General features: G+C 37.2%; 1 protein-coding gene across 2 annotated transcripts; it reads right to left on the reverse strand.

Annotated features, from left to right (window-relative positions):
- Nucleotides 1-1,059: 1,059 nt before the first annotated feature.
- EDEM1 (ER degradation enhancing alpha-mannosidase like protein 1) lies at nt 1,060-27,799 on the reverse strand. Of its 2 annotated transcripts, XR_014025247.1 has the most exons (13): nt 27,234-27,799; nt 22,476-22,548; nt 19,951-20,054; nt 18,484-18,655; nt 17,864-18,047; nt 16,397-16,571; nt 14,058-14,178; nt 9,486-9,656; nt 8,497-8,570; nt 7,344-7,440; nt 5,909-6,094; nt 4,179-4,360; nt 1,060-3,446 (listed from the first exon to the last, which is right to left on the reverse strand). XR_014025247.1 is itself a non-coding variant. In XM_081318645.1 (12 exons), exons 1-12 carry the CDS (start codon nt 27,698-27,700, stop codon nt 4,271-4,273), a joined length of 1,914 nt encoding a protein of 637 aa, XP_081174771.1. In that variant the 5' UTR covers nt 27,701-27,799; the 3' UTR covers nt 1,060-4,270. The 2 variants fall into 2 exon arrangements, 1 of the variants encoding a protein (XP_081174771.1); XM_081318645.1 differs by having other exon boundaries at nt 1,060-4,360.
- Between the last annotated feature and the right edge of the window lie 145 nt (nt 27,800-27,944).

Below are 27,944 nucleotides of genomic sequence, written 5' to 3' on the forward strand. Positions count from 1 at the left end.
AAATAATGGCAATGCTCTAATTACTATTCTTTCCCCCCCCCCCATGAAATTTGATAAGTTTGTCCCCTAATTGTCTTACATATATCAAACTACACTATGGATAATTTGTGCACAGATGTAAACTGTTTTCTCTTATCATCATTGTTCAATCAAAGACTGGTCAATTGGTTCTCTTGCCTACTGATTAAAGTGTTTCAGTATTGGACTTTTCAAAAAATCAGTGCAGCCAGGATGACCTCTAGTGGTTAAGAATCATACGTACAAGGAACAATAGTAAACACAGCATTTGACTACTTCATACTTTCTATAGAAGTTAAGCATGTAAACAATAAAGCAAATCCAATGCCACGTGTTAAGATTGTAAAAAGACTGGATTTCTTCTGCCTTTGGTCTTCCTCTCAACTGTTTGAGGCAAATGAGATTTCCACCCACTGAATGCATATTACCCAGTTTTCTATAATGTAGTAGAATGTATGAATTCTCCTTAACAACAGCTTTCATACTGTCAGTTAATATTTAAGTCACAATTAACATATGTTACAGCTGAAGAGCTTTGTTATTTTATGGTACTTATGCCCCTCACAGTTCTCATCCTTGATTTTAATATTTAAATAATATATTAAATATATTAAATATTTAAATATTTAATTTCCTTTTAATATAAGAAAATCACAATCCATGAACATACACTAGCTCTTGGCTCTTAAGATCTAGGGTTAATACATTTCCCTACCAATCTTGCAGCACCTGACCATTAGCAAGCTTAAAACTGTATGCAAACAAATGAGTACACAGTTGGCATATTTCCCTTTACAAGAACTTTATTTATATTTCATACTGTTCTTAAACTATGATGTGAAATCAAAGCCTATGGGGAATTCTTGTTTAAAGGAAAAAGCCTGCCCAGGACAAAACTGTATACAGGCTCAAGTAGTTCTTTTACGTGGGCTTCATGTTTATCTAATGATATGAAAAACAAGTTCCTATTCCCTGCAATATAATTTAGAACATTTTAGTGTCTATAACTATTCAGAAATGACAGACACCAGCAAGTTAAGAAATAATCCTTTAATACAAATTATATGTAAAATTTGTTCATTTTTAAATCTTCACAATTTCCAGAACAGTCTTTTTTTTTTAAAAAAAAAATCAATCTTAACTCCCATACTATTACATACATGTTATAACAATGCCATATTAGGCTAGAAAAATTCATATTGCACATTATAGTAAAAAATTCAGCCTGAAATTATGACTTGGCAAATTACCCGAATATGTTAGATTTGGCCTTAACATTAATTTTGCAATAGAATGGTAAACTTATTTTTCATGAATTAAACATGGATTTTATAAAATAAAACTGAGTGTTTCAAATTTTTCACTTGAAAATTTGAGTTTGGCTCTCTATAACCTCTTCAGTTTTAAGAACTTTAGATCAATTTGTCATGTGCCCACCTGAAATTATTACAACACAGGGGTAGAGTCAGAAATCAACTTCAAAAATAGTGTAGTATGTAGCTCTCCAGAAATAACTGGACGGCAGTTCCCATCACTCTTCACTATTGGATATGCTGCCTAGACTGATGGGAATTAAAGTCAACAAATCCAACAAATTCCCACTGCTCCTCTACAGATACAACTTCATCAATTTCTACGTTCATCCTTATCAAACAGAATTATGTTGATTCAATCAATTTTAGCACTTTTCCTGAGGTACACCTGGTTGTGTTAGTGCCATAAACTTCAGAACTTTGAACTTCAGTAACCTGACTAAAACAAACCTTAAGCTTTTATTTTTGTTGTTGTTTTTTAAAAAAAACCTACACCTCAAATTATTACTTTACTTTTAAAAAATAAATAATTTAAATTTGGATACTTAACATTTTAGTAGGCACAAACTTTGAAAGGTGGTGTAGCAAAGCAACTTGAACAGAAGAGGTTTATCCTCATACACGTTAATGTGGTTTTGTTGCAAGAAGTTACATGGCTAGACAACATGATTACAGCAGTAAACCAAATTGCTTTGGCTTGCATTTTTCCCCTACATACCAAGTGCTTATTATGGTTCATCAAATCCATTCCTCAAACCAAGGAAGCATTAAGACCTTATTTCCTACATACTCAACTGCTCAAGTCAAAAACAGAGAGATAATAGGGATGGAGTCCACTTTGATAAAGCTGAGAAATCTACTAAGTAAATATAAAGAATGAGATGCCTTGAATTTTCCTACTTTAAAAGGCCATGGTTCTAAAGGAATCTAACCTTCTGAGGACTGAATACTCCTTCTACCAATGCAGCTATTGTTAGAATGTTCAATTCTGTATGATTAGCAGACCTGCTGATACTGAATAACTTATTAATGATCTCTCTACTTTTACCAACTACAATGTCCTAATACATTTTGGATATACCACAAAAATGTTGTTTGGCTTCTAAATCAGTACTTAAGTCAAACATTCTAGGGAAAGAGGGAAACAATTTAGATCTAGGCTCAGTCACAGAGACTGTTCTGATCTGAATCTGATCTGCCTACTTTAAAAAAAACTAGCAATTGTGAAACAGGAAAAGAACTTTTAGGGACAAACAAAATCTATTAGGCAAACAGAACCCTACTTTAAGATCCCTGAGATTTATTCTTTGCCAAGGAGATTTAGCAAAGCCTAATTATTTGCAATGTTATCTGATTAACTTAAAATGTGATTTATAACACAAAACATACTTTATAGGGAATAAAATTGCATTATGCAGTAAAAAGAATATTTACATATTGCAGAATATTTAAGTTGTGATCTAAGTGATCTTGCTTCTGATTAGGAATTTAAGCCAACTTTATCCTTTGATGAGAAATAACAGTAATCATGCTTCAGTCTACCAAGAGATAATCCTCAAGAATGTTAAAACTGTGTTCTATAATTATACAAAGGTAGATACTTTTAACTCTCCTAGCCACTGAGAATAATTTGGGGATGTTGATGGAGAACATGAGATATTTTACTCCTCAGAAATACATAAAACCTGTGGCTACAGACATTTTGGTTCTTTCGGCCCAACCTTCTTAAAAATGACTCACCAATACAATCACCTTCAGACAAATGAAAACTTGTCAAAATTATTAAAGTTGAAATTAAAGGTTAGAACCTCTTACAGAATTGGTTCCTCTTCATGTCCTCCAAATTAAAAATACTTGTCCAGAGTAAAGGTTACAACCATATGTAAAATACTCAGTTCAAAATGAGTCTGAAAAGTACACAACTCCCAAATGTTCTTTCTGAAGCTAATTAAGTTTCAGAATACAATGAATCTAAAATTACTTTAGGAAAGACTGAGCTAAGCTCTTCAGTTCTGTTCTGAGTCATAAAGTCACAAGGCACTAGTTCCAATAGCTTGCATATTCAGACTGCATGGAATGTGAATACTTCAATTTTGTATTAATTCAGATTGATTTCTAGAAAAGGCATGAAAGAATAGATAAATACAAAACATAAAAACATAGCAAGATTCTTCAAATCAGCAACACAAGGCCACTCAGTGAGCAAAACTGAATGCCTTTTTTTTTGCATTTTTTATCTACCAGAAGGCACATGAAAAGAAAAAGAAAAAGAAAAATACCGGTTTCAGAAACTAGTAAACTCCATACACCCTTAGATGTGCAATTCAAATTAAGAACACTGTTTGCAACATCAACCAATATGATGTTAGTCCTGAACATAGTTCTGCAATAATTTGGCTGGTATGCAAGCTGCACTTCCAATTATAATATAGTCAGCAAAATATTTTAGGTAAACCAGAACCTATAGCCATTTTCCTACCTGAGCAATAATTAGTACTATTTATTGCTTGTGAAACCTTTCAACTTGGTGGAAGCAATTGCACGTTCCCTTTTCTTCCTCTGACCACCATTTTTTTAAAGAAATATATTTTTAAATTGCATTTTTCCCCATTGTTCTCTTTCGGGAGACAAATAAGTGATAGCAAGGTGCCATTTCAGGTGCAAGCCACTAAAGCAACCTTAATTTTAACTATCAGCAATATGAGCTCTGAAGCTTGATGCATGAGATCTTAGTTTGCATTATGCCATGTTTTTACTCCATTTCAGTTACAATAACTGCAGTCTAACATGGAATGCTCTTTTTCAACGAGATCAAACTCTCATTCCAATGAGTGATTAATTCAGCACCTGCATTTGCTGTTAGCCTTGTAGTTCAAGAGGATCATAATCTTTGAATTGAGATGTTGTCTTGCATCTTCTTAGGATTATTTCACAGCTATTCAGATCAAACCCACCATCTGATCTATCTGTCTCATATAAATGCTCTTCAAAGGCAGCAGGTATCTTCTCTCATCTGGTACTCTGTTACACTGTAAATAGATATTTTTAAGTTGAAATTGGAGATATTCACATTTTCTAAAGTTCACTTTGGCAAAACCATCTTATCGAAAAAGAATCTACCTAAAAAAGTCAAGACGCTCAAGTATTGCTTGTCACTAGGTTTTGTGTCCAAAACTTACAAAAGTGCAGATATTTTACATTTTCAGGTTAGAAACCTGCATCTTTAGAAATACGATCAGGGAAATAGTCCACAATACTGAAAGGTTTACCTTTGAAACAATGCAAAATGAATTATTCTGACTTTCACAAGTAATAAATGTTATTTAATTGAAATGATCTAGAGCAAATAATCAATTCTACATACCTGTACTGCTTATTAGTTATATAGCAATACAGAAAGAAAATAGACAAACATGGATGTACCGTATTTGGTTGAATACAATATCATCCTGACTAATCTGCTTTATACCTACCCTTGTACAGATATTCTCTCCTGAAAAGTGTATGTGTTCCCCACTTTGCTAAACAAAAATTATATTTAAAAACCAACTAGAAAATAGCTGAATGCATTTCTTGTACCTACATTAAGATATTAACTTTAGTCAGGGGAAAAATTGCTTTAGCATTTTGAGCACTGTATTAGGAGTTGAACTCCCCAAAAATGTGAAAGAAAAGAATAGTAACTGAAAATTAACTAATGAAAATAAAGAGAGACAGGGAGAAAATACACAGTGCCTCCCTTTCAATCTTGCAATCAAAAACTGGAGATGCAACTACAGTCCTCAGGATAGGATTGTGTAGCTCAGACTGCCCCATCAATTGCCCCATGAATATGAATACTGCAGGTATTTCAAGTGGAAATAATATTGGAAATGTTGAAACTATGCACGCTTTAAGAATGATTCCAAAGGAGTACTTCCCCCTTCATGCAAATACTCTTCTTCTTTGCTATTCATTAAAGCAGCCTCTTTTTGCAAATTTCCATAAGTGTGAAAAAATTTGGGTCTCTTTAAAAAGAGCGAAAGGCTGCTGTGTATCCAGAATCTTAAATAATCTCAAAACATGCACAATGTTGAATTTGTATACTAAACTAATGGAAAACCTGCTTAGGACAGTAAGCAATATTAATTCATATAACTTATTTAACACACCTTGGGAGAAGTTGCACCTTTTTGTTCACAAAATCAAGGCAGAATATGTAGCGTTTCCTACAATAACTACCTCGTGAAGTGGGTTAGAATGATTAGCTCCAAGTCAACCAATGAGCTTCTGGTTGATGTCTAAGCACTAAACCCCTCTGGCTTGAACACCACATATAGTACGCATAAAGATGGAGCACTAGGTGATCCAGTGTATTGTCTTAATTCTGTGAAGAACTAGGTTTTAAGTATATCCTCACAATTCCATCAATTTGTGATTTTATTATCCTGTTCTTTCTAATCCTAACTCTTTCACACTGTTTCTGGCACGATCAATGGCAGAGAGAGAATACATTTAGGCCTATTAAAGAGTTTGTCAGACAACTGCTGTACCAAATTTCTAGATTCAAAGTATGTAAGATACTGGCCTATACTTACATTAGAGATGGAGTTGTTTGTTTTTAGTTCATTGGACTTAATCTTTCCAGGTTTCTTCTGCTCCTCAGGGGAGGTATTTTGCCCTACTGAAACACGAAGGCGCTTATCCAGTGATACTATGTGTCCTTCTGTGGTAAACATGTACTTATTGCCTGATTTGTGCACAGGATTTTCTTCATCAAATAGCTGAAATTTAAGAATTTCAGAATATATAAATGTAATACTCCAAGTGTGACAATAATATTATTTATTTTTCAATATTTATATCTCACTTCACTCCAGAGACTGTAGGAGATCAAAACCTCATAAATAACATCATCATCATCATCATCATCATTATTTAAAAAAAATAACACTGGAGTTAAAAACAATATACAAAATGGCTCTTTACCTCCAAATGTTCTTTCAAAGATTTTTTGGTTGCTCTGTGAAAAGATAGGGCTGCAGATGCAATGCATAATACAGGAGCCAGCATATTCCCCAGGGAGAGAGAAGGTACTAAAACTATCTATTTTCAAAGCCATTTCCTGTTCTCTGTTTGTTACAACTAGCTGTTTTCTAGGCAAACAAGCAGTTTGTGCTGTTATTGGGATTCCGCTGCAGCATGGTTTGTCCCATCCAGAACTTTACAGCCTCTGGGACAGAATAAGCTTAGCAACTCCTGTTAACTCCCAAATAAACAGTTTACTCTTCCAAGAGGTTTTATAAAAACATTAAGTAACACTAGAGGTAGTGCCAATATTGGGTCAAGTGTTATGGAGTAATCTAAATATAGATATACGCTATTACTTGATGTATATTCTTTAAGAGGCATGTTGTAGCATTATCATATTATTATTGTTAGTATAATTCTAAGTCAAGTAAGAAATTCAGGCAGAATCGTGAGGTGACCAGGTTTCAAGGAACCTGATGAAGAGAATTCTCCATTGTGATCTCAGCCACTTGGATCCTTGCACTCTGCGTTTTTTTTCAGGCAGGAAGGATGTTGTGATTGCTGGATTTGTTAGAAGGTATGCCCCTATTTGAAGAGTTATCTCTCTATTCAACCATGTCAACCTTCCCTTTTTAGGAAAGGTTCTAGAGAAAATGAGAAAATGGGTAGAGGGCAGGTGTTGAGGTCTTGTAGAAAACAAATTATCTGGATCCTCTGCAATTGGGATACAGTTTCAGATATGGGATGCACAGGGCATTGATCAGTTGTGTAGATCACTGGTTGTTGAATGGAGGGACTACATCAAGTAATAGTGTACATCACGGCAAAGTTCCCTTAAAGTACTTACGATGCACATTCTTGGTTTAACATCTTAACAACGACATATTTAAAATACATAGAAATATTGGACTTTATTTTACTACAACAAAAATATGTTACAAATTGCAATTCTAGTAAATAAAGTGTGTTTTAAAGAAAAAGTGCTTCTATAAAGATACATACCAAAAACAAATATTTACATGTTTCACTGAGAAAAAAACTCTCCATCCGATCTTCTTTGGATTTCTCTATAACATGGTGAAGAGTAGCATAACCACATCTGAAAAACAGAATTGAATATTTTCATCCCCTTTTTAGCTTCAATCATAATTTTAAACATAGCAAAAGTCTAAGGAAATAAGCTGGTCATTTTATGCAATTTGAGTGGCGTAGTTTTTCTTCAGTTACCTCTGAATCTATAATTTTACAAAGTCAGACTTGAGATTCAACAGCAACAAAGAAAAGAAACAGAATTATTTCCTCTTTTGAGAATAAAGATACTGCAACAACTGCAACATCTTTTTGTTTCTCCCAGAAATCCAACTGTATATGGCAGCAACACTTTCTAGCCAAGTTGGGAAAAAATGAACAAAAATCTCACAAAACTTCATATTCTCTGGTGAAATGTAGGCATCTGAAGTACCTGCAAACAACCCTAATAGTTCAGGAACCTAGTGTTGGGACGTACTGTTTGCTAGATTTACATGTTATATTCAACATTTTAAAAAGTAAGAATTATTTCCTATGAGGTGAAGATCAGAACTGAAAAAACTGGTTTATGTACTGTATGACTAAATATTTCTTCTTCAAACACTTTTTTTCACAAAGGTTTCAAATTAAACTTTTCATGGAACTCTCCTCAGCTTCAAAAGCAATTAATAGCAATAGCCTACTCAGCCATGTGAACTACTTCTAGCCAGAGTTATTTCCAAGGGCCCAAAGTTAGCCACAAAGTTACAGCTGGAAAATCTAATCAATGCACCTGATCTATTATATACATTCAAGTTGCCTCAGGAATGTTGACTAGACAAAATACAATCAATAAATGAATAGCTATATGATTAGAACTATTTGAAAACACACTTCCAAGCTCTATTAGTGTTTCTAATAAAACGCTTACGAAATTCTACATACTCACTCAATATTAAATAGGACTTATTTTATGTAAGCACAAGTTCACTCAATACTAAATTAATAGGACTTATTTTATGTAAGCACAAATGGGATTTCAACCTCAATTTTTAGGTCAACATTAAGAAGGCATATTTGTTTGAATTATAGCACGGCAACACAGTTCAGTTTTGTATGGATTTAGTAATTTATAATGAAAACTTACTTTGCTTTAGTATATTTCTCCAGACTCTGAAGAATATCCATTCCTACATGAAGATAAAAAGGGTTCCTTGTGGCCTAATGAAAGAAAGGAAATAAATGTAAGAAACAGTGCTATATGATAAGAGTAACATTAAAAAATAAAAGAAATGAAGAAATGAAGCTTGATTTTGGCTGTGCAAGCTATCTGAACTAAGGCAATCAAGGCCAGAACTGAATATCACCAAATGATTCGAAGTGCAGACTGTTCAAAGCAGCAAGAAAACTGCACAAACTGATTATAAACAATAACATAACACAGCATCCAAAATGATTCACTGGAACATCTTTGGCAAAAGAATGCTACCCACTTCCAACCCTTTCAGTTCAAGGGCATTCGAAAGGATATAGTGGTATCATTCACACTGCCCTAGTTCAAAAGAATATGGTTTCAGCTTCACATCCATGCCTGAATCTCAACTAAAAATAATCCATCTAATCCAGGACTTTCTGTAATCTGCTCAGCAATCTTCCCTAAAAAAAAGAAAAAGAGTGGACACTAGTTGACAATTATTCAACATAGTTGGGCCACGTACTTGAGTATCTACATTACCTCCTATTTTAGGGTAGTAGGTTAGGGCAACCCCCTTAACTCAAGGATATATTTGCCCCAGCCACCTCTAGCCTCCAGTCACTGCCCTAGCAACTATCAGTAACCAGGAAGGATAGGGGTCTAATCCAAAAATCACAGAGCTAACAGTACAGAAAGGCTTCATGCTGAAATTTCTACAATTAGCTTTCTAATTCTCTACACACCATTTTCAAATGTTGGTCTACTCTGATCTAACAAAGACTTGAGTCCTTATTTTAAAAAAAAAAAAACAGCAGCCGAGAACCAATTCTAAAATGTGCAAAAGGTCACATCTCAGCAGAAAAAAATTAATCCACACTTTTATATCTAATGAAGGACTTACTATATTTCAAAATCAAGCTTTTTAAAAAAAAGTTAAATACCTGATACAGGAGATATGTAGATTCTACTAATTCAGGCCTTAGAGGATAAAAGAGAACATCGGGTGCTTGTAATTGCCAATTGTATCTCTCTGGAAGAGCACCATATCGTTTCCATATTGCATAATAAAATGCATGAAGGCAAATGGCATCTTCTACATCACCTATTAAAACCTGAAGCAAAATGACAAAAATAAAACTTTCTACATTTTTTTTTTGCCCAGATTCGCCTGGTGTGCCAGTTGCATCCCTATCTGGACCGAGATGCTCTACGTACAGTCACTCATGCGCTCGTGACCTCCCGGTTAGACTACTCCAATGCCCTCTACATGGGGCTGCCCTTGAGGACCACCCGAAGGCTTCAACTGGTGCAGAATTCAGCCGCGCGAGTTTTGATGGGAGCTTCCCGATACTCCCGTGTAACACCTCTTCTCCGTGACCTACATTGGCTTCCGGTTGCCCTCCGGGTAAGATTCAAGGTGCTGGTAATGACCTATAAAGCCCTAAATGGCTTGGGTCCGGACTATCTAAGGGAACACCTGCTGCTGGCATCATCTTCCCATCGTCCTGTGCGCCCCCACAGGGAGGGCCTTCTCAGGGTACCGCCGGTTAATGAATGCCGGCGGGTTATTCCCAGGGGAAGGGCATTCTCTATGGGTGCGCCTGCCCTATGGAACCAACTATCCACGGAACTTAGGACTGCCCCCGACCTTCGCTCATTTCGCCGGGACCTGAAAACTTGGCTCTTCGATCTGTTTGGTCCAGACTGTGGGGTTGTTAATTTAACTGGGTTTTAGATTTACTCTTGGGGCTTGAATTTAATTTAATTGTTTTAATTGTTTTTTTTTGTATTCATGGTTTTAACTGCCCTGTAAACCGCCCTGAGTCCTACGGGAATAGGGCGGTATACAAATCCAATAAAATAAATAAATAAATAAATACATTACATTTAATGGTTGCTGATTTTATTAAGATGGAATGCACAATACTCTTGTGACTCAGAAATTATCTCATCCTAAAGCAAGAAAACACCACTGTACCCATCAGACACTCTGAGACATCCACTATGCTGTTTTCTTTATGTAAATAAACAAAGCAATAACATGATTTATTTGCATTGGTGGGAGCATCCCCAAAGTTAAAGAATTTGGTGGGACATTCCCAAGGGACAACTAGGACTTTGAAGTAGTACCGTAGGTATGGGAATGGGCTTCTGATTCTCTTTCCCACACAAGCTTTTAGTCTATTCTAATCAATCCCCCCCTTCATGGATTACTGCCTTGTCGTGGCGAAGGGGCTTGCGTAATTCAATGAAGCTATGAGCTATGCCGTGCAGGGCCACCCAAGACGGACAGGTCATAGCCGAGAGTTCTGACAAAACGTGATCCACTGGAGAAGGAAATGGCAACCCACTCCAGTATCTTTGCCATGAAAACCCTATGGACAGTACCAAAAGGCAAAACGATATGACGCTGGAAGATGAGCCCCTCAGGTCAGAAGGCGTCCAATATGCTACTGGGGAAGAGCAGAGGGCTAGTACTAGTAGCGCCAGAAAGAATGAAGCGACTGGGCCAAAGCCGAAAGGACGCTCAGCTGTGGATGTGTCTGGTGGTGAAAGGAAAGTCCGATGCTGTAAAGATTTTTTCTCCATAGGAACCTGGAATGTGAGATCCATGAATCAAGGAAAGCTGGACGTGGTCAAACAAGAAATGACAAGACTGAACATCGACATCTTAGGTATCAGCGAACTAAAATGGACAGGAATGGGTGAATTTAATTCAGATGACCATCAGGTATACTACTGCGGGCAAGAATCCCTCAGAAGAAATGGAGTAGCCTTCATAGTCAATAAAAGAGTAGGAAAAGCAATACTGGGATACAATCCTCAAAATGACAGAATGATCTCAGTTCGAATCCAAGGCAAACCATTCAATATCACAGTAGTCCAAGTCTATGCCCCAACCACCGGTGCTGAAGAGGATGAAATTGACCGGTTCTATGAAGCCCTACAGCACCTTATAGAACTAACACCAAAAAATGATGTCCTTATCATCATGGGGGATTGGAATGCTAAAGTAGGAAGCCAAAAGATAACTGGAATAACAGGCAAGTTTGGCCTTGGAGTACAAAATGAAGCAGGGCACAGGCTGATAGAATTTTGTCAAGAGAATACGATGGTCATAGCAAACACTCTTTTCCAACAACCCAAGAGACGGCTCTACACATGGACATCACCAGACGGTCAACACAGAAATCAGATTGACTATATGCTCTGCAGCCAAAGATGGAGAAGCTCTATACAGTCAGTAAAAACAAGACCAGGAGCTGACTGTGGCTCAGACCATGAGCTTCTCCTTGCAAAGTTTAAGCTTAAACTGAAGAAAGTAGGGAAAAGCACTAGGCCACTCAGGTATGAATTAAATCATATCCCTGTTGAATATACAGTAGAGGTGACAAATAGATTTAAGGAATTAGATCTGATAGACAGAGTGCCTGAAGAACTATGGACAGAGGTTCGCGACATTGTACAACAGGTAGCAACCAAAACCATCCCAAAGAAAAAGAAATGCAAGAAAGCAAAATGGCTGTCTGAGGAAGCTTTGCAAATAGCTAAGGAAAGGAGGGAAGCGAAAGGCAAGGGAGAAAAACATAGATATGCCCAATTGAATGCAGAATTCTAGAGAATAGCTAGAAGAGATAAGAATGCCTTAAATGAAAAGTGCAAAGAAATAGAAGAAAACAATAGAATAGGGAGGACCAGAGATCTTTTCAAGAAAATTGGACAGATGAAGGGAATGTTTAATGCAAAAATGGGCATGATAAAGGACCAAAATGGCAGGGACCTAACAGAGGCAGAAGAGATTAAGAAGAGGTGGCAAAATTACACAGAAGAACTATACAAGAATGAGCTTAATGTCCCTGATAATCACAATGAGGTGGTCACTGACCTCGAGCCAGACATCCTAGAATGTGAAGTGAAGTGGGCCTTAGAAAAGCTGAGCAACAACAAAGCTAGTGGAGGTGACAGTATTCCAGCTGAGCTATTCAAAATCTTAAAAGACAGTGCAGTAAAAGTGCTACACTCAATTTGCCAGCAAATTTGGAAAACTCAACAGTGGCCACAGGATTGGAAAAGATCAGTTTACATTCCAATTCCAAAGAAAGGCAGTGCCAAAGAATGTTCAAACTATCGCACCATTGCACTCATTTCTCATGCTAGTAAAGTCATGCTTAAAATCCTACAAGCTAGACTTCAGCAGTATGTGGATCGAGAACTACCAGAAGTACAGGCAGGATTTCGAAGAGGCAGAGGAACTAGAGATCAAATTGCCAACATACGCTGGATCATGGAGAAAGCTAGGGAGTTCCAGAAAAACATCTACTTCTGCTTCATTGACTATGCTAAAGCCTTTGATTGTGTGGATCATAACAAACTGTGGCAAGTTCTTAAAGAGATGGGAGTACCAGACCATCTTATTTGTCTCTTGAGAAACCTATATGCGGGTCAAGAAGCAACAGTGAGAACTGGACATGGAACCACTGATTGGTTCAAAATTGGGAAAGGAGTCCGGCAAGGCTGTATACTGTCGCCCTGCCTATTTAACTTATATGCAGAGCACATCATGAGAAAGGCAGGGCTAGATGAATCAAAAGTTGGAATTAAGATTGCCGGAAGAAATATCAACAACCTTAGATACGCAGATGATACCACTCTAATGGCAGAAAGTGAAGAAGAACTAAAGAGCCTCTTGTTGCGGGTGAAGAAGGAGAGTGCAAAAGTTGGGTTGAAACTTAACATTAAGAAAACCAAGATCATGGCATCTGGCCCTCTCAATTCCTGGCAAATAGATGGGGAAGAAATGGAGGTAGTGACAGATTTTATTTTCCTGGGCTCCAAGATCACTACAGATGGGGACTGTAGCCAAGAAATTAAAAGACGCTTGCTCCTGGGGAGGAAAGCCATGGCAAATCTAGACAGCACACTAAAAAGCAGAGACATCACCCTGTCAACAAAAGTGCGTATAGTCAAGGCTATGGTCTTCCCAGTTGCAATGTATGGCAGTGAAAGTTGGACCATAAGAAAGGCTGAGCGCCAAAGAATTGAGGCCTTTGAACTCTGGTGCTGGAGAAGACTCCTGCGAGTCCCTTGGACTGCAAGGCGATCAAACCGGTCAGTCCTAGAGGAGATCAATCCTGACTGCTCTTTAGAAGGCCAGATCCTGAAGCTAAAACTCAAATACTTTGGCCACCTAATGAGAAGGAAGGACTCACTGGAGAAGAGCCTAATGCTGGGAAAGATCGAGGGCAATAGAAGAAGGGGACGACAGAGAATGAGGTGGCTGGATGGAGTCACTGAAGCAGTAGGCGTGAGCTTAAATGGACTCCAGAAGATGGTAGAGGACAGGAAGGCCTGGAGGAATGTTGTCCATAGGGTCGCGATGGGTCGGACACGACTTCGCAGCTAACAACAACAAAATCAATCCCCAGCCACTTCCATACCAATTGGGAATTCTTGATGTACTGCCATACATATATTTCAATTTTCGTATTTTTTCTCCACCACAGAAAGAATACCTGAAGTCCAGGAAAAAAAGCTTGAAGAGAATCAATCCAGGTGTTCATTAGTTGGCCACTAAACATATTAACGTTAACGTAAAGAGGTGGGTCTCCTTCACCTTCATTGCAGGCTTCCCTCCTATGAAAAATGATGTGCAATGTTTCATATTAATATTTGAGAGCAAGCAAGGAATAATTATTTGAATTATCCGTAACTTTAGTTCCTATGATCAAATGGCATGCAATCTTTACAGATAACATTACCCAGATATCACCCAGGAGGAATGAGAGACCTCAGTTCATTGTGAGTGCTACCTTTTATTGTCATCTTTTATGTTTTATTATTTTGACTATAATTTCTTTGATTCTTGTGAGCCACCCAGAATCATTTGATAGTCAGTTAAATTGCTATTATTGTGATTAATGTAATTACGGTAATAGTCCTAACAGGTATCAAATTTCCATTCTGAAAACTGGGTAACTGGACATCAAGTCCTAACCCAAGGCACTATATCAACAAGCATACATATATAATAGTTTGAAGAAGTTATCAAATGGTGTTTCTTTTAATTCTGTACCACTCAATGCAAGGATTATATCAAAAATTGTAATAAATATTGAGCATCATTAAAATCAAAGTTTATGTTGCACTACAAATACAGTATAATGGTATCTACTACCATTCCAACCCAAGAGATGTACCTTAACTGTAACCTGATATAGGGCAAAAAATATTGGGAAAAATTAAAAGCCCAACAAACATTAGTACGCTTACTAAATATTATAAGTACCCTTATTAGTACACCGCCTAAGTATATAGATAGTATGGACAATTTTATCTGACTGGGGGCTACATTTTATTACATATATAATGCAATATGTCTATGAAAACTGTAGGGAAGTAATGTCAATAAGAGGCAAGGCAAAAAAAAATATGATTTGGGAGGAAACGTTAACTCACAATTTTTTTTAAAAAAATATTCTAAAATATATACATTTTCTTCAGAAACCAAGATTGAAGTAATATACAAATAATGCTTGAGTTAGCACAGCAATTGGGACCAGAATTTTCATTGCTAAGCAATATAATAAACCTCAATGTCTTGTGATTGCATCACTCTGAGACAGCAATCCTGGCATAACTAGCCCAATTCTACCCCAGTCCAAGCTGTCCCTGGCTTGATCCCTCCCAACCTGAACTTTGGTTCTTACAAGTTGAGGGACTGCCTCCCCTGCAACTCCCTCAACTGCCTATTCTCCCCACAACCACCACCACCACCCTTTGCAAGGCGGCAAACCGGTCCAGAATCACACGGCTCTTGGACTGTTTGCCATGCTGAAGCTCAGTGGTTTCTTGGCTCCTGCCAGAAGCCTCTGAGACACCTGAAGCTGCAACTGCACCAACCTAGCCAAGCAGCATGGCATGGAACTGCAGACAACTCAGTCTGGTTCAGTGTCACATGGTTTGAAGCTGCAGCCACCTCAAGAAGCCCCAACCTGGCCCAGTTACAGCCGCCCACACCATTCCAAGTTCCCGGCTGCCTTGGACTCCACCACTCCAGCTGACCTTTGCCAGCTTCTTATTCCTGCTCCTGATGGGATATGCCTAATCTGGCCCTTAATGAGGCAGTGGTAGGTCATGAGGTCTTCCCCCCTCCCCGAGATCTGTTGAGGAAACCACCAAGAAGAAAGACTTGGGCGGCCAGCAGCTGCCTTGCAAAACATCATGATGGCCATCCTGTCGATAGTGGGAGCAAGAAGATGACAAAGATCATTGGGGTCAGAAGAGTACAGGGTGGCAGGGGCCACAGATTGTTGGGACCAAAAGGGCACAGATGGGGGAGTGATGGACAGGGGAGGCAGAACTGAAGCGCTTTTGTGGTTGTCAAGTGTGGGCAGCTGCCAAGCAGCTAAATTTTGATCATGTGACCACTGGAGTGCTGCAACATCTGTAATTTTGGAGACTAGATATAAGTACCATTCAGTAAATATCAATGTATCTTTGGTCCACTGAACAAAATGTTAACTGAAGGTCTATCCATAACATGAAGGAATCAATCCATTTCATATTTTCTGTCACTCAGTAGTGACTTATTTATTGCCATCAAATCATTATTGTTGGTTCTTAGTAACTTGACTAGTTCTCACAGTTCTCTTGGCAAGAGTTTTGCATGTTGTTTGCGACTATCTTCTTCCAAAGGTGAGTGACTAGCTCAAAGCCACCCACTTGGATTCATACCTAAGGCAGGACTAGAATGCGTGGTCTCCCAGTTTCCAGTCTTGATGCCTTAGCCACTGCATCAGACTGGCTCTCTAAACAGTGTTTTAATAACTTTAAAATAGCATAATTCACATACCCTCGCCTTAAGTGGTTCTGAATACTCCGATAAGCATCATTGAACATCTCTAAATCTTCTTTTTCTCCAAAGAGGATGTACGATTTCAAAAGATACTCATAGAAGGAATCTAAGCCAGCTCCTAAGCCACTTTGTTTTCCTACCCAATGGCCAGTTTGAATATTCACAACATTACCTATGAAGTAAGAGAAAGGCAAATATTATTTAAATGTAAATGCACATATCTGAATCATAATCCAGTTAAACAAGTCTCAAGGGAGCATAAAAACACAATTCTCATCTGGCATACTGCTAGTTAAATGTGTTTAAGAGAAAAAAACCGTTCTCTCACTGTTTCACATGTTTCCTTATTTTCTAGATACAGTTTAAGAGGATTTCCTACCCTGTGTATTTCTAAAAGTAATTATATTTTTATTGCCATCGAAGATCAGCACATAATAAAACTCAATAGTATAAACCAGGTTACACACATATGAAAAAGTACAAATCATACCCTGTAATAAATACATCTTTTACTTTGAAGTACCATATTGAACATTTGTTAGCATTAACAAACTCTGAATACCAGACAAGTAGGTTGAGCATATTTTTCGCTTTCATGAAATTTTCTGCTGCTTAATCACTCAGTATTCAAATGTATTCAAAAGCATGTATTCTAACAAGGATTCTTTCTGAATTCAAATTTCCAACAAAAACAGAGAAATCTTGAAATTTGTAGGCTTTAGCAGTCTATTTACTTACATATGACTTTTACTTATGCCTCTCAACAACAAAAGTCAAATAAGAGAAAGCAGTTGACTCATTTGAGTTATTTTTCAGCTATGCTGTTTTAAAGTATCCAATACAGCAATATGAACTTATATTTTTTCAATGTCCACACAACATATGAACTATATCTAAATATAAACATTTTATCTTACCTTTGTAAATAATGGATACTCATCTAATTTTTCTAGAAAAGATTAGACTCATAAAAACATCAGATTCAGTCTTAATAACCATATTGGCTCACAATTCAAACAAGTACACATACACGTTCTAAGAATCTACAAATATATTTCGGTAATGTTCCAGAAATGGTTGCCACAGTATCAGTCTTTCTTACTATTCTGGAGCTTTAAAAAAAGAAGAGTGCATGCTGGATTTCAGGTGTACCTAAATTACTCTCAAATACAGCACCAAAACTCCTCCAATAAATGGAAAGTACAAATCACAGGAATGAACTTGTTCCACTTGATTAGAAGTTCCATTTGATTAGAACTATATGAAACCTAATATAAATGATAAGATTAAGGAAAGCACATGCTGTAATGGTTAAATATTCCCAAATAACTGGAAATGCCTAGAGATCTAGTTAATTCAATGGTGAAAGATTCCATTCTCATATCGATATGAATTCAGAGGATCAGCTATCAGAACAAGAATACAAACCAAAAAATGATATCCCAAGGGGGGAAAAATAAGTACCTAATAATCCAGTGTCATTGCTCCTTAAGTTCCAAAGGGCTTTTACAGCTCGACGGGCAACCCACTCAAAAGTTGAATCCCCAAGAAGCCGACTAAGAATTCCAAATTCCACCAGTAATGATCCAGCCCCTGCAGTACAAGTCTCATTATTGCTCCCAGAAGGAACTCCTGTCCTTAAGTTCACCTGCAAAGATATGAAAGTTTATAAGAAAGCTTACTAAGGAATAAGCAGCTCTATTACTCTTTTGCAAGTTTCAAAATTAGTGACAGAGGTTTCATCAGTGCTCTGTCACAAACTTGCATCATATTCCACAGGGAAATTATCTTAAAGGGATATCTAGAGCATGTCAGTATTTCGCCATCAAGAAACCAGAACACTGAAATCCTTGAGGAAACAGGAGCTCATTCAGCATATCTACTACAGAATCTGCTTTCCAAAATTTATTTAAAAAATGGCAGTGGCATATTCAGCTCAAGCTTGTAGATACGCTAAGAGCAAAAGGTATACACAGAGAACATCTTTTAAAGACAAAGTTAAATTCCAATATTTAACATGTTACACCTTGGGTTAAAAGACTGAATTTCCTTTGCCTGAAAATTGGCAATTGTTCTATACATACCCTTGGATAAGGAATTCCAGTTTTGGTATTCTCAAAAGCAGGTAATAACCTTACTGCCAAGTCATGAGCCATATGCAACAGTTCATCATCATATCCCTTAATAGTCATATCACCAAAAGGCTGTCTGGTATCTGTAATTATTATGTGGGCTGAAAGCAGGCTTCCCAAAACCCTAAAAGAAATCAAAGCAGTTATTATTTTAAATGAGACAATATATGTGTATATTATAGCAACAGAAATAACGGAATTATGATCACATATTAGCAGTAAGACAAAGTACGTATAGTCTGTATCCGCAGATCTCAAAGCAGCAATAAGATTTTCTTAAAAGGCAGAAAAGCATAATAAAGCAATAGAAACAACCAAAAAGTTCTCCAACCTCTGAAGGAGCATCAACAAATCAAGAATCTCCTAGAAAGATAATGTTTGATAGAACTGGATCTAACTTGTCAGAACAATTAAAGTCTCCCATTCCTACAAAAGATAGCTTTTTGAAAGAACGGCAAGTTGGTTTTGGAAGAATTCATTTCTTCTTGTATGGGAAAGTGATAAGAGACACAATACAGTATTGCTTTTATTTGTTCCTCTTATTTGTAATGTAAACACTCTTGACATCATTACATGTTCATTAATGCATATTTCCAGGAATCAATATTTTTATCATACAGTGCAATTTCTCTCCCCTTTTATTATTTGGTCTTACAAATTGTACCATTCAAAGTTAATGGTTTATGAGTCTATGTTCTTTTTTACTTTACCTTTTTTTGTGGAAAAGGTTTAAAAATGACATTTCAGCTTTCTACTTCTGTAATATAAAAAGTGTTTATCTGTGGTGCATGTCTCAGGGTTTCTACTTCTATCCTTTACAGGATTCAGTTTAAAGCCTTCCTAATAAACCTGGCCCAGGTTATTATTTCATCTACAAGAATGAAATAATAACCAGTTTCCAGTTTCCAGTTTCCTTATCACCTTTTTGAAGGTAAGAATTACATTGCCCTTGCTCATTCTCCAAGGTTTCTCAAAGATTAATAAAAGTTCAGGCAGAATATCAGCAAGGTCCTTCAGTACTTAGGAATATGATTCATGCATTCTTGGAGATTTAAATCCATTCAAAACAAGTTTAAGTGTTTCTTAATCATAAAGTTCTGACTTTGTCCCTTAATCCTGCATTTCATAGTTGCCGGGTTGAACCATCTTATTGGAGAACACTGAGCCAAATAGGACAGCAACACTTTACTATGATTTTGACGAGCAGCTGCATTGAAAGAACTAGTCTTACATTATAATTTATAAATTATTATAAGCCCAAGTTATTAAACCATACAAATTGCTTTACATTTATCATCATTTTATGACACTGATCATGTGAATCTCATCAGTAAGACAGCAGACAGAATAAATTTTGTTTCGGAGTTCCTTGAATGTATTATTCACATTCAGTGCTATCAAATTTCTGCAACATCCTACCTAATTGTTGCCTCAAAGACTTGGACAGTTGAATCTGTGTCAAATGTTACTGTGTCTATCACAAGCTTCACTGCTTTCCGAAATTCTGAAGAATTTCCCATTACCTTTAAGAAAAACAAAAAAGAAGATCTGAAAAAACTCTCCACATATTTTTATACTAAAATCTTTGTTAAATTTGAAAAATAAACTTAAGTATCTGCAATTAATGTCATATAAATATACAAGCAACCCACATCTTATAACCACAATTAAGCCCAGAATTTTGGTTGTTAAAAATTCTGATACGACTCTATTTTATGGTGGCAATAAAAGGAATCACATGACCATTAAGCAAATTCCAGGATTAAGCAAACCATGGGGTACTAAATTCTAATCCAGCTTTATCCAACGGATTGTTTTTCGGTGGAAAATAGCACCTAAATGAGATGTTGCAACCAGTCATAAATGTGAGCTGGTTGTGAAGCGCTTGGAATGCATTCATACAACTCTGTGTGTATGGGGAGGGGGTGATGCAGCTGTTGTAACTTCAAGAATGTATCATAAGTAACTTTTTTGTTTCCACGATAACTTTGAATGGTCATTAAATAACTGGTCATAAGTCGAGGACAATCTATATTTCTATTATCAAGATTTTCTACAAAGTCTTTTTATGATATTGTTATAGATAATAGTGGACCCACTGGGTTAAAACAAAATAACAGAGGAATCAAGTGTTAATTTACAAAAACTGTTTTGTTTAACTTTTAACTAGCAACAGAAGAGAAGGGGAAGGTGAAAGAGGCAGGGAGAGGGAGAGAGGGGGAGAAAGCAAGATTAAATGCATATTTCTAAAACAAAATAACATGCTAAAAATATTTAGTTATAGGCACACAGCTAGAACAGACTGTGCTTACTAGCAACAATCAGCTTGCAATAAAATTAATGTTTTCCTTATGATTTAATTGAAGAGCTGGACAAATCTGTCAATATTAATTCACTTTCCCAGTTACCCCAATTCAATTTCTGCATCATTATGGTTTTTTTAAAATAGTCCACACTACAAAAATTATGCAGTTATAAACATTTGCCCTAAAACATGAACTTTGTGTGATATTTTTCCTAATGTTTCTATAAACATTACCTTTAATAATTAAATGTTTTTCTTATTTGTGGTTTTATTCCAGCCAAAGAACCACAGATGATGAAACAAACCCTGAAGAAATGTATTTCATATACAGTACATGCAAAGAATTACATAATAGATTGGAAGGGACCTTGGACATCTTCTAGTCCAACTCCCTCTTTAAGCAGGAGACCCTAATTAATTCTGGACAAATGGCTGTCCAATCTCCTTTTTAAAACCTCCAGTGATGGAGTACCCACAACGTCTGGAGGCAAGCTGTTCCACTGATTGTTTTTACTTTTAGGAAATTTCTCCTTAATTCTAGGTTGGATCTCTCTTTGATAAAGTTCCCATCCATTATTCCTCTCCTACCCTCAGATGCTTTGGAGAATAGGTTGACTCCCTCTTCTCTGTTAGGAGTCCCTCAAACGTTGGAAGATTGTTACAAAAAACAAGCAAAACTGCAGATAACTGAAAACTTTTACCACAATTTCCAAAATATGGTGTCTTTTTAGCAATTATAGATAAACAAAGTCATGGGGCATGGAACCACAAAGAGCCACCTGCATAGTTTTGCTGTTACAACTACACATTTCTTTATGATGAATATTTTGGTATATACTTTTGTTCATATAGCTCCATCACAAATCTATTAATGTAAAATACTAAATGTGGCTAGTCTATGTATAGTTTGGTAAATATAAACTGATTAGCTTTATCTTAAAATATGAACTGAAATAATTTCTCCCCTACCACTGCTAGCAAGGACCTTAAGATAACATGAGGTAGAAAAATAATATATTAAAGTATAAAACTACCTAATAATAATAACAGTACCTCTGTGCCAAGTCTATGGAGATTATCAGTCATCCAGCTCATAGTTATCCTAAAGGTGCTTTTTCACAAGGCAACTGTACTTTCTTGTTTTTCTTTGAAGAGCTGAAGAAGCTTCTTGGATGAGAAGTGAAACATCTTTAAAGAAAAATAAGGAAGTCCAGTTGCCTTGTGAAAAAAGCACCTTTGGGACTCTGTGCCAAAACTTTTTAATTGTAAATATTTGTGGTTGCTACAAACGTCTCCATTCCTTAAATCTGTGGCATGCAGAAAAGAATCTTTTCTTGCTTAAGCCTACTTCCCAAGCCAAACATGAATGAACAACAACAAAAAACCCCTCCCTATTACAGGCTAAAGAAAGAGATCTTCTCATAACCTTGCAAGATCAGGACTGTTGTCAATATTGGCCCAGCAAAATCTTCTATAGCCATGACTAGTTTTAAAAAATAAGACTACACAATTCCCGATATGATAAAACTGAGGAATTAGGCCCTGTGTTAATGAAGGTAATTTTTGTGAAATTTGATATATATTTTTCTGATAGTACTTGTTTTTCCTTTCAGTAATTAAAAAAATAGATTTAACTCACTGCTAGGGTATCCAATGCATCAATCAGAGTAAGCGAGTAGTTTCCCAGGACATCATTGATATTCAGATTTGAACTGTAATAAATTTCATTAGAGTTAGTTCAATCAGATTTAAAAAGACTTAATTCACTTAGGTAACTTTTAAGTGATATTGCCTAATTCCACACACCATTAACTGGAAGAACATCCCAAAGAATTATAAGGGAAATATTCTTAGATAAGGGCATAAAAGATTGCAGCTACAGCTACATAGCTTAAACTTAACATTAACACTTTCATAGTTTATTTATTTATTTGATTTTTATCCCACCTTTATTTACTTTGTAGATAAACTATGTTTGGAATTGTATATTCATGAAACTTTGAGACCAAAGTAGCTGGGACTTATTTCCACTGAAGTTTTAATTATGATTAAAACCAGTATTCAAGTGAATTAAAGCAGATTCACCAAGGCTAATTTTAGAAACTGGATACTAATGATATTTTAAACAATAATCTATTATTTATGTCACAACTAATGTAGCCCAGTATATTAAGTATTGAACACTACAGAAGGTGATTTTAGCTAATATGACTTATGGAAAAAGTGAACTCAAATTTGACTCATCTTAAAGCACAGGGATCCATAAAGCATCTTTTTGCTGTAGCAATATCTGAAGCAACAAACCATTACTCAGCTCAAATGGCATCTTATTATTTTAAAATAAAGTTCCTTTTAAAATGCATGCTAAGCTCTCTAAACACGGATTTTTTTTCTCTACAAACTGACCTAAGACTTTTTGCGTACTGTTCTTAACTAGGCCCCATATTATACAGCACATTGCATGATTTTTGAAAATATGAAATATTTATGTAATTGCTCAAGCATGGAGCTGCAGGAAGTGCTATAAATAACAGAAAGAAAAGCTGTTGTCCCTGGTAAATAAATTTTGTAAAGGAAAAATTGCTGTAAATACCATACAGCCCTGATATCAATTATTTTTTTTTGCAAAAAGCCTCATTTATTATTTTAATACAGCAAACACTTTCTTTTTAGAATATTAATGATTAGAAATAACTGTTTTGCAGAAAAAATATCTATAAACAACGCTATGTAGAGATCATAGTTAAATGTTCTCTTTTTCAAGAAATGGAACTTATTTCCCTGGGTTTAACCAAATGGTCTATAATTAATTATAGTAGTCTACCTATGATGAAAAAAATGGAGATACAATTAATCAGTGATAATTCTATGAAAAAATATAGAAAGAACATCTGCCCTTAAAAAAAAACAGTCATCCATGAACTGGGGATGTTATACATACATAGAAAAAATAACCAAAATGGCAGTTTGCTATTTAGAAAATTTTAGTATTTACTTTATTGTTTCATTATTCTAACAACCTAAGACCAGAAACACTGTTAAAAGAAACATGTCAACATTATATAAACCTAATCTGTTAAAAATTTGAGATTACACAATATATTTCCCTATTCAGCATATATCATTACATTCACACACACACAATCTGCCTAATGTGTTATACTAATTATACTACTTGTATAAGCAGATTAATCTAGGCTATTTGGAAAGAATGATTACAGAAATCAAGAGAACTATACTTCTTAATGGCACATGTTTGAAAATATGGTAGCCACAATTATAATTTCTAAAAGAATAGCACGGAGAACGCCAACATCACATTATATTACTTTATTTCTAATAAAAGTTTAAATTTATAGTGACAAAACCCACCTCCAATAAACAGCCAAATTTTTGAAGAATTTTAAATTAAATATTTTCCCATAAAGATACATTAAGTCCACTACAAAAATGTATAAATCTGAATGAATAGCTTTCCATATGCTCAAAGAATCTTTGTTCAGATCAAATCTGAAAGTCAACCTCGCATTTATTATTTCTATATGTAACCATATGTGTCAGTTACCAATGACAATTGATTCCAGATATATTATTTTCATAAAAAATATTTTATTAGAAAAATTGCCATTTTCCAATATTTTCTATTTAGAAACTATTCAAAATCTGTAGCAATCTGAGAACTCATAGCTTAAATCAGAGTTCCCCAATCTTTTCAGGTTGGTGGCCCAGATCTGGGGGAGAAGGGGATGACTTTGTGGGTGGGGCAGGCACAGGTGTGTGTGCGTGTGTGTGTGTGTAAGCACTTATGTTTCTGGCAACGGTCACGAGTGGATCTACAAATACCTGTGACACGTGAGTGGGATCGCAGAGGGCCACAATGATCCTTGCACAAGTAAGGCCCCAAATATCCCCAATGATGATCACACGAGTGGGGCTGTGAACACCCACAAGGCAGCGTTGCTTGCAGGAATAGGGCCATGCACACACAGGCACCAGCCGGCCACTCACGTGGCCCAGTGGCAATTAGGCCACAGCCCAGTAGTGGGCCACAGGTTGGGGACTCCTGGCTTAAACAATCAGGAAGGAAAAAGCAGAAACAGCTGTACGTTTGGTTTTTTTAACAGATAAATACAACTAGTATTTCTCAATAGCCTGTATTGGGTCCAGTGCTTTTTAAGCACTTCATGAATCATTTCTGGAGTTAAGGATGAATAGTGAGATGACTACGTTTGGTGATTTAATGTTTTAGGATTACTAAATTCAAATGATAACGCAACTGGTTTCAGAAGAATATTTCAAATAAAATAGCAATGAAGATCATTGTCACAAAATAAAATGGAATGCATATGGAAGCAAAAAATTAACATTATAAATATTCTTACAAGGACCAAGTTGATTAAAGTTCCTTAAGAATGTGTTACATAGCTCAATAGAAACTATTGGGGCAACTGTCTATATAAATTCTATATAGGGAACATTAAAAATGACACTAAAAAGGCTGCCAATATTTTATGCACTTTAATAATAGTATGCATGAAATATGCAACTGCATTTGAAATATTGTATGCAATGTTAATCACCAAGATTAGAAAAAAAGATTTTAGAGCCACAAAAAGTAGAGAAAAAGGTAGTACGGGTAAAAAATATGTAAAAAAAGAATGCCCTATTTTCATATGTCATCTAGCAAATTTTAGAAGCATACAATGAAGTACAGAGGTATTCACGATTGTCAAAAACAATCACACTATGTCCTGTTAAACTACAGAATCTAATACTGCAAAGTGTGATCACTTTAAAAAAGGATTACATAGTCATGGAAAATAAGCCTATATTGATCTAGCAACTATCCATAGCTATTTTTCATTAGGGCAATATACATTTTCTAGAAGTTTGCTTTAATTCAGCAGTTCTAACAAATGATTTCTATGAATGTACTCTCATAGGAACAGCTGTTAAAATGGACACACCAACCGTCAACTACTTAAATCATCAATGCTGCATAGAATTATTCTAAGTGCCCTGCTGGTTATGATGGATTTTATACACATAAACATACTCTCTCCCCAATATCAATGCCAACTGTTGGGAACTACACAAAGAATGGCCTATTGCTCCCCAAAATATTATTTATTACTATGGATAGCAATTCTATGAGAAGGTTAGATGGAAGAATTATCCATCAGGCTTTTTATTATATTCTTAGGTTGGCATTAATCAGAAAACAATACACTATTTTTAAGATATCATAAAACTGACTTCTAAAGCAACTTGTCCAAAAGGATACATAATGAGACATGTCCCCTCAGATTTGTTAAATCTAGAAAGTGCACCACAACATTCACATGCAACCATTCAGAAGCAATTTGAGGTTGATATATGTGGCTGCCAGAGACAGGCATACACAGAAATTATTAATACTTTCAAAGCAAGTAAGCTTAGTATTTACACCTGAGAAAGATTCCTCTTGGGAGGAATGAAGCAATGCTTATGCAATTTTCAAGAAGGTCAAAGATCTTTAGAAGTATAAACAACATGCAAAACACGATCACCACATTCAACATAATTCTGTCAAGACACCGAACTATACAAATCTAAACAGAAAAGGTATTTGAAAGCGACTGCGCTAAATCATGGTTGTCACCCTCTACTAAATCCTTCCACGCGCAGCTTCAAAGAAGCGGTAAGACTTCAGCAAACAATAATCATACTTTATTATTACTATCACGATTCTACTCTTTCATCTGTTCATATCCGGCCAATCTTGCAGTCTCGCACTACCTTCACACGTATTACTGGGGACTTTTATTTTTTATTGTCAGCCTCTTGAATCGGGGTATATTTGTGGCGTTTAATTGTTCCCATGTACACAACGAAGAGCAATGAACTGGAAACACAGCAAGGCACTGCGAGGGCTGAATCCAAAGGATAAAAGCTCTTCTTTTGAAAATGTACTTTCGACGTACCTCTCAGGCATCACCCCGTAATCAACTGGCTAGTAATTATCTTTCTTTCTCCAGCCAAATCCTTAAATCAGCGTTTCCCAACCTTAGGAACTTGAAGATGCGTGGACTTCAACTCCCAGAATTCCCCAGCCAGCATAGCTGGCTGGGGAATTCTGGGAGTTGAAGTCCACGCATCTTCAAGTTCCTAAGGTTGGGAAACGCTGCCTTAAATTACCGTATCGCAGACGCTCACGGTCCATTTAACTTCTGAAAAGGCAAAGCAGCTACCTCCCTTAAGGACGCCAACCTAATGCCTGGTTGTTGTTTTTTTCCCACCCTCTCCTCGCCAACCCACATCCCATCTCCTGAACACAGCCGGGCTGAGGGGACGGCGAGAGCCACGGCGGCAACTTTCACCCCCTCTCGGCCGCTCCGAGCCCTCCGAGGCAACTTACGGGTCAGCTCGGTCGGGCCCGCGGCCGCGGCAGTCGATGGGGTTCAGCTCGTCCTGAGGGAAAGCGTGGGCCATGTAGTTGTCGTAGCCGAACGAGAACATGCTGCGGGCGGCGTCGCGCAACTGAGCCCGGAGCTGAAGGGGGAAAGCCCGGTTGTAGCGTTGCTCGTACTCGTCGTGGCCACTGCGGCGGGACGACGAGGAAGCAGCAGCGGCGGGGTTGCGGCTCTCTCCGCCGCCGCCTCCGCCGCCGCTATCGCCTCCCCAAAGTCGTCCCAAGAAAGAGGCCCAGTGAGGGGCTTTGAGGCACCGCGAGCCGGAGGAGTCTCCTTCCTTGGCCGGGCCGCCGCAGGAAAAAGCCCGGAGACGCTGCTGGTAGAAGCCGAAGCTGGGCCCCGCCAGCCACAGGAGGGCTTGCCCAGCCAGTCTCAGGGCCAGCAGCGCCAACACCAAGGACCGCCATTGCATGGTCGGAGGAGTCGCAGCCGCCGCAGCCTCCGCGCTCTCCTCCTCTCACGCGCATACTTCTCGCGGAAGTTGTGCTCGGAACGCTCCGCGCCTGGGCAAGGGCGGGCGGGGGCCCGAAAGCGAAGCCGCGCAACGCCGCCTCCGACTCCTCCTCGGTCCGAAGAGTGACGCGTTTCCTTTAAGAGCGCAGGGTGTGACGGGCGGCCGCGGGCGGACGGGGAGGGGGGGGTGGTGGGGGTGGGCA

This window comes from Vipera berus (assembly GCF_964194415.1).
Source record: "Vipera berus genome assembly, chromosome: 2".
NCBI lineage: Eukaryota > Metazoa > Chordata > Lepidosauria > Squamata > Viperidae > Vipera > Vipera berus.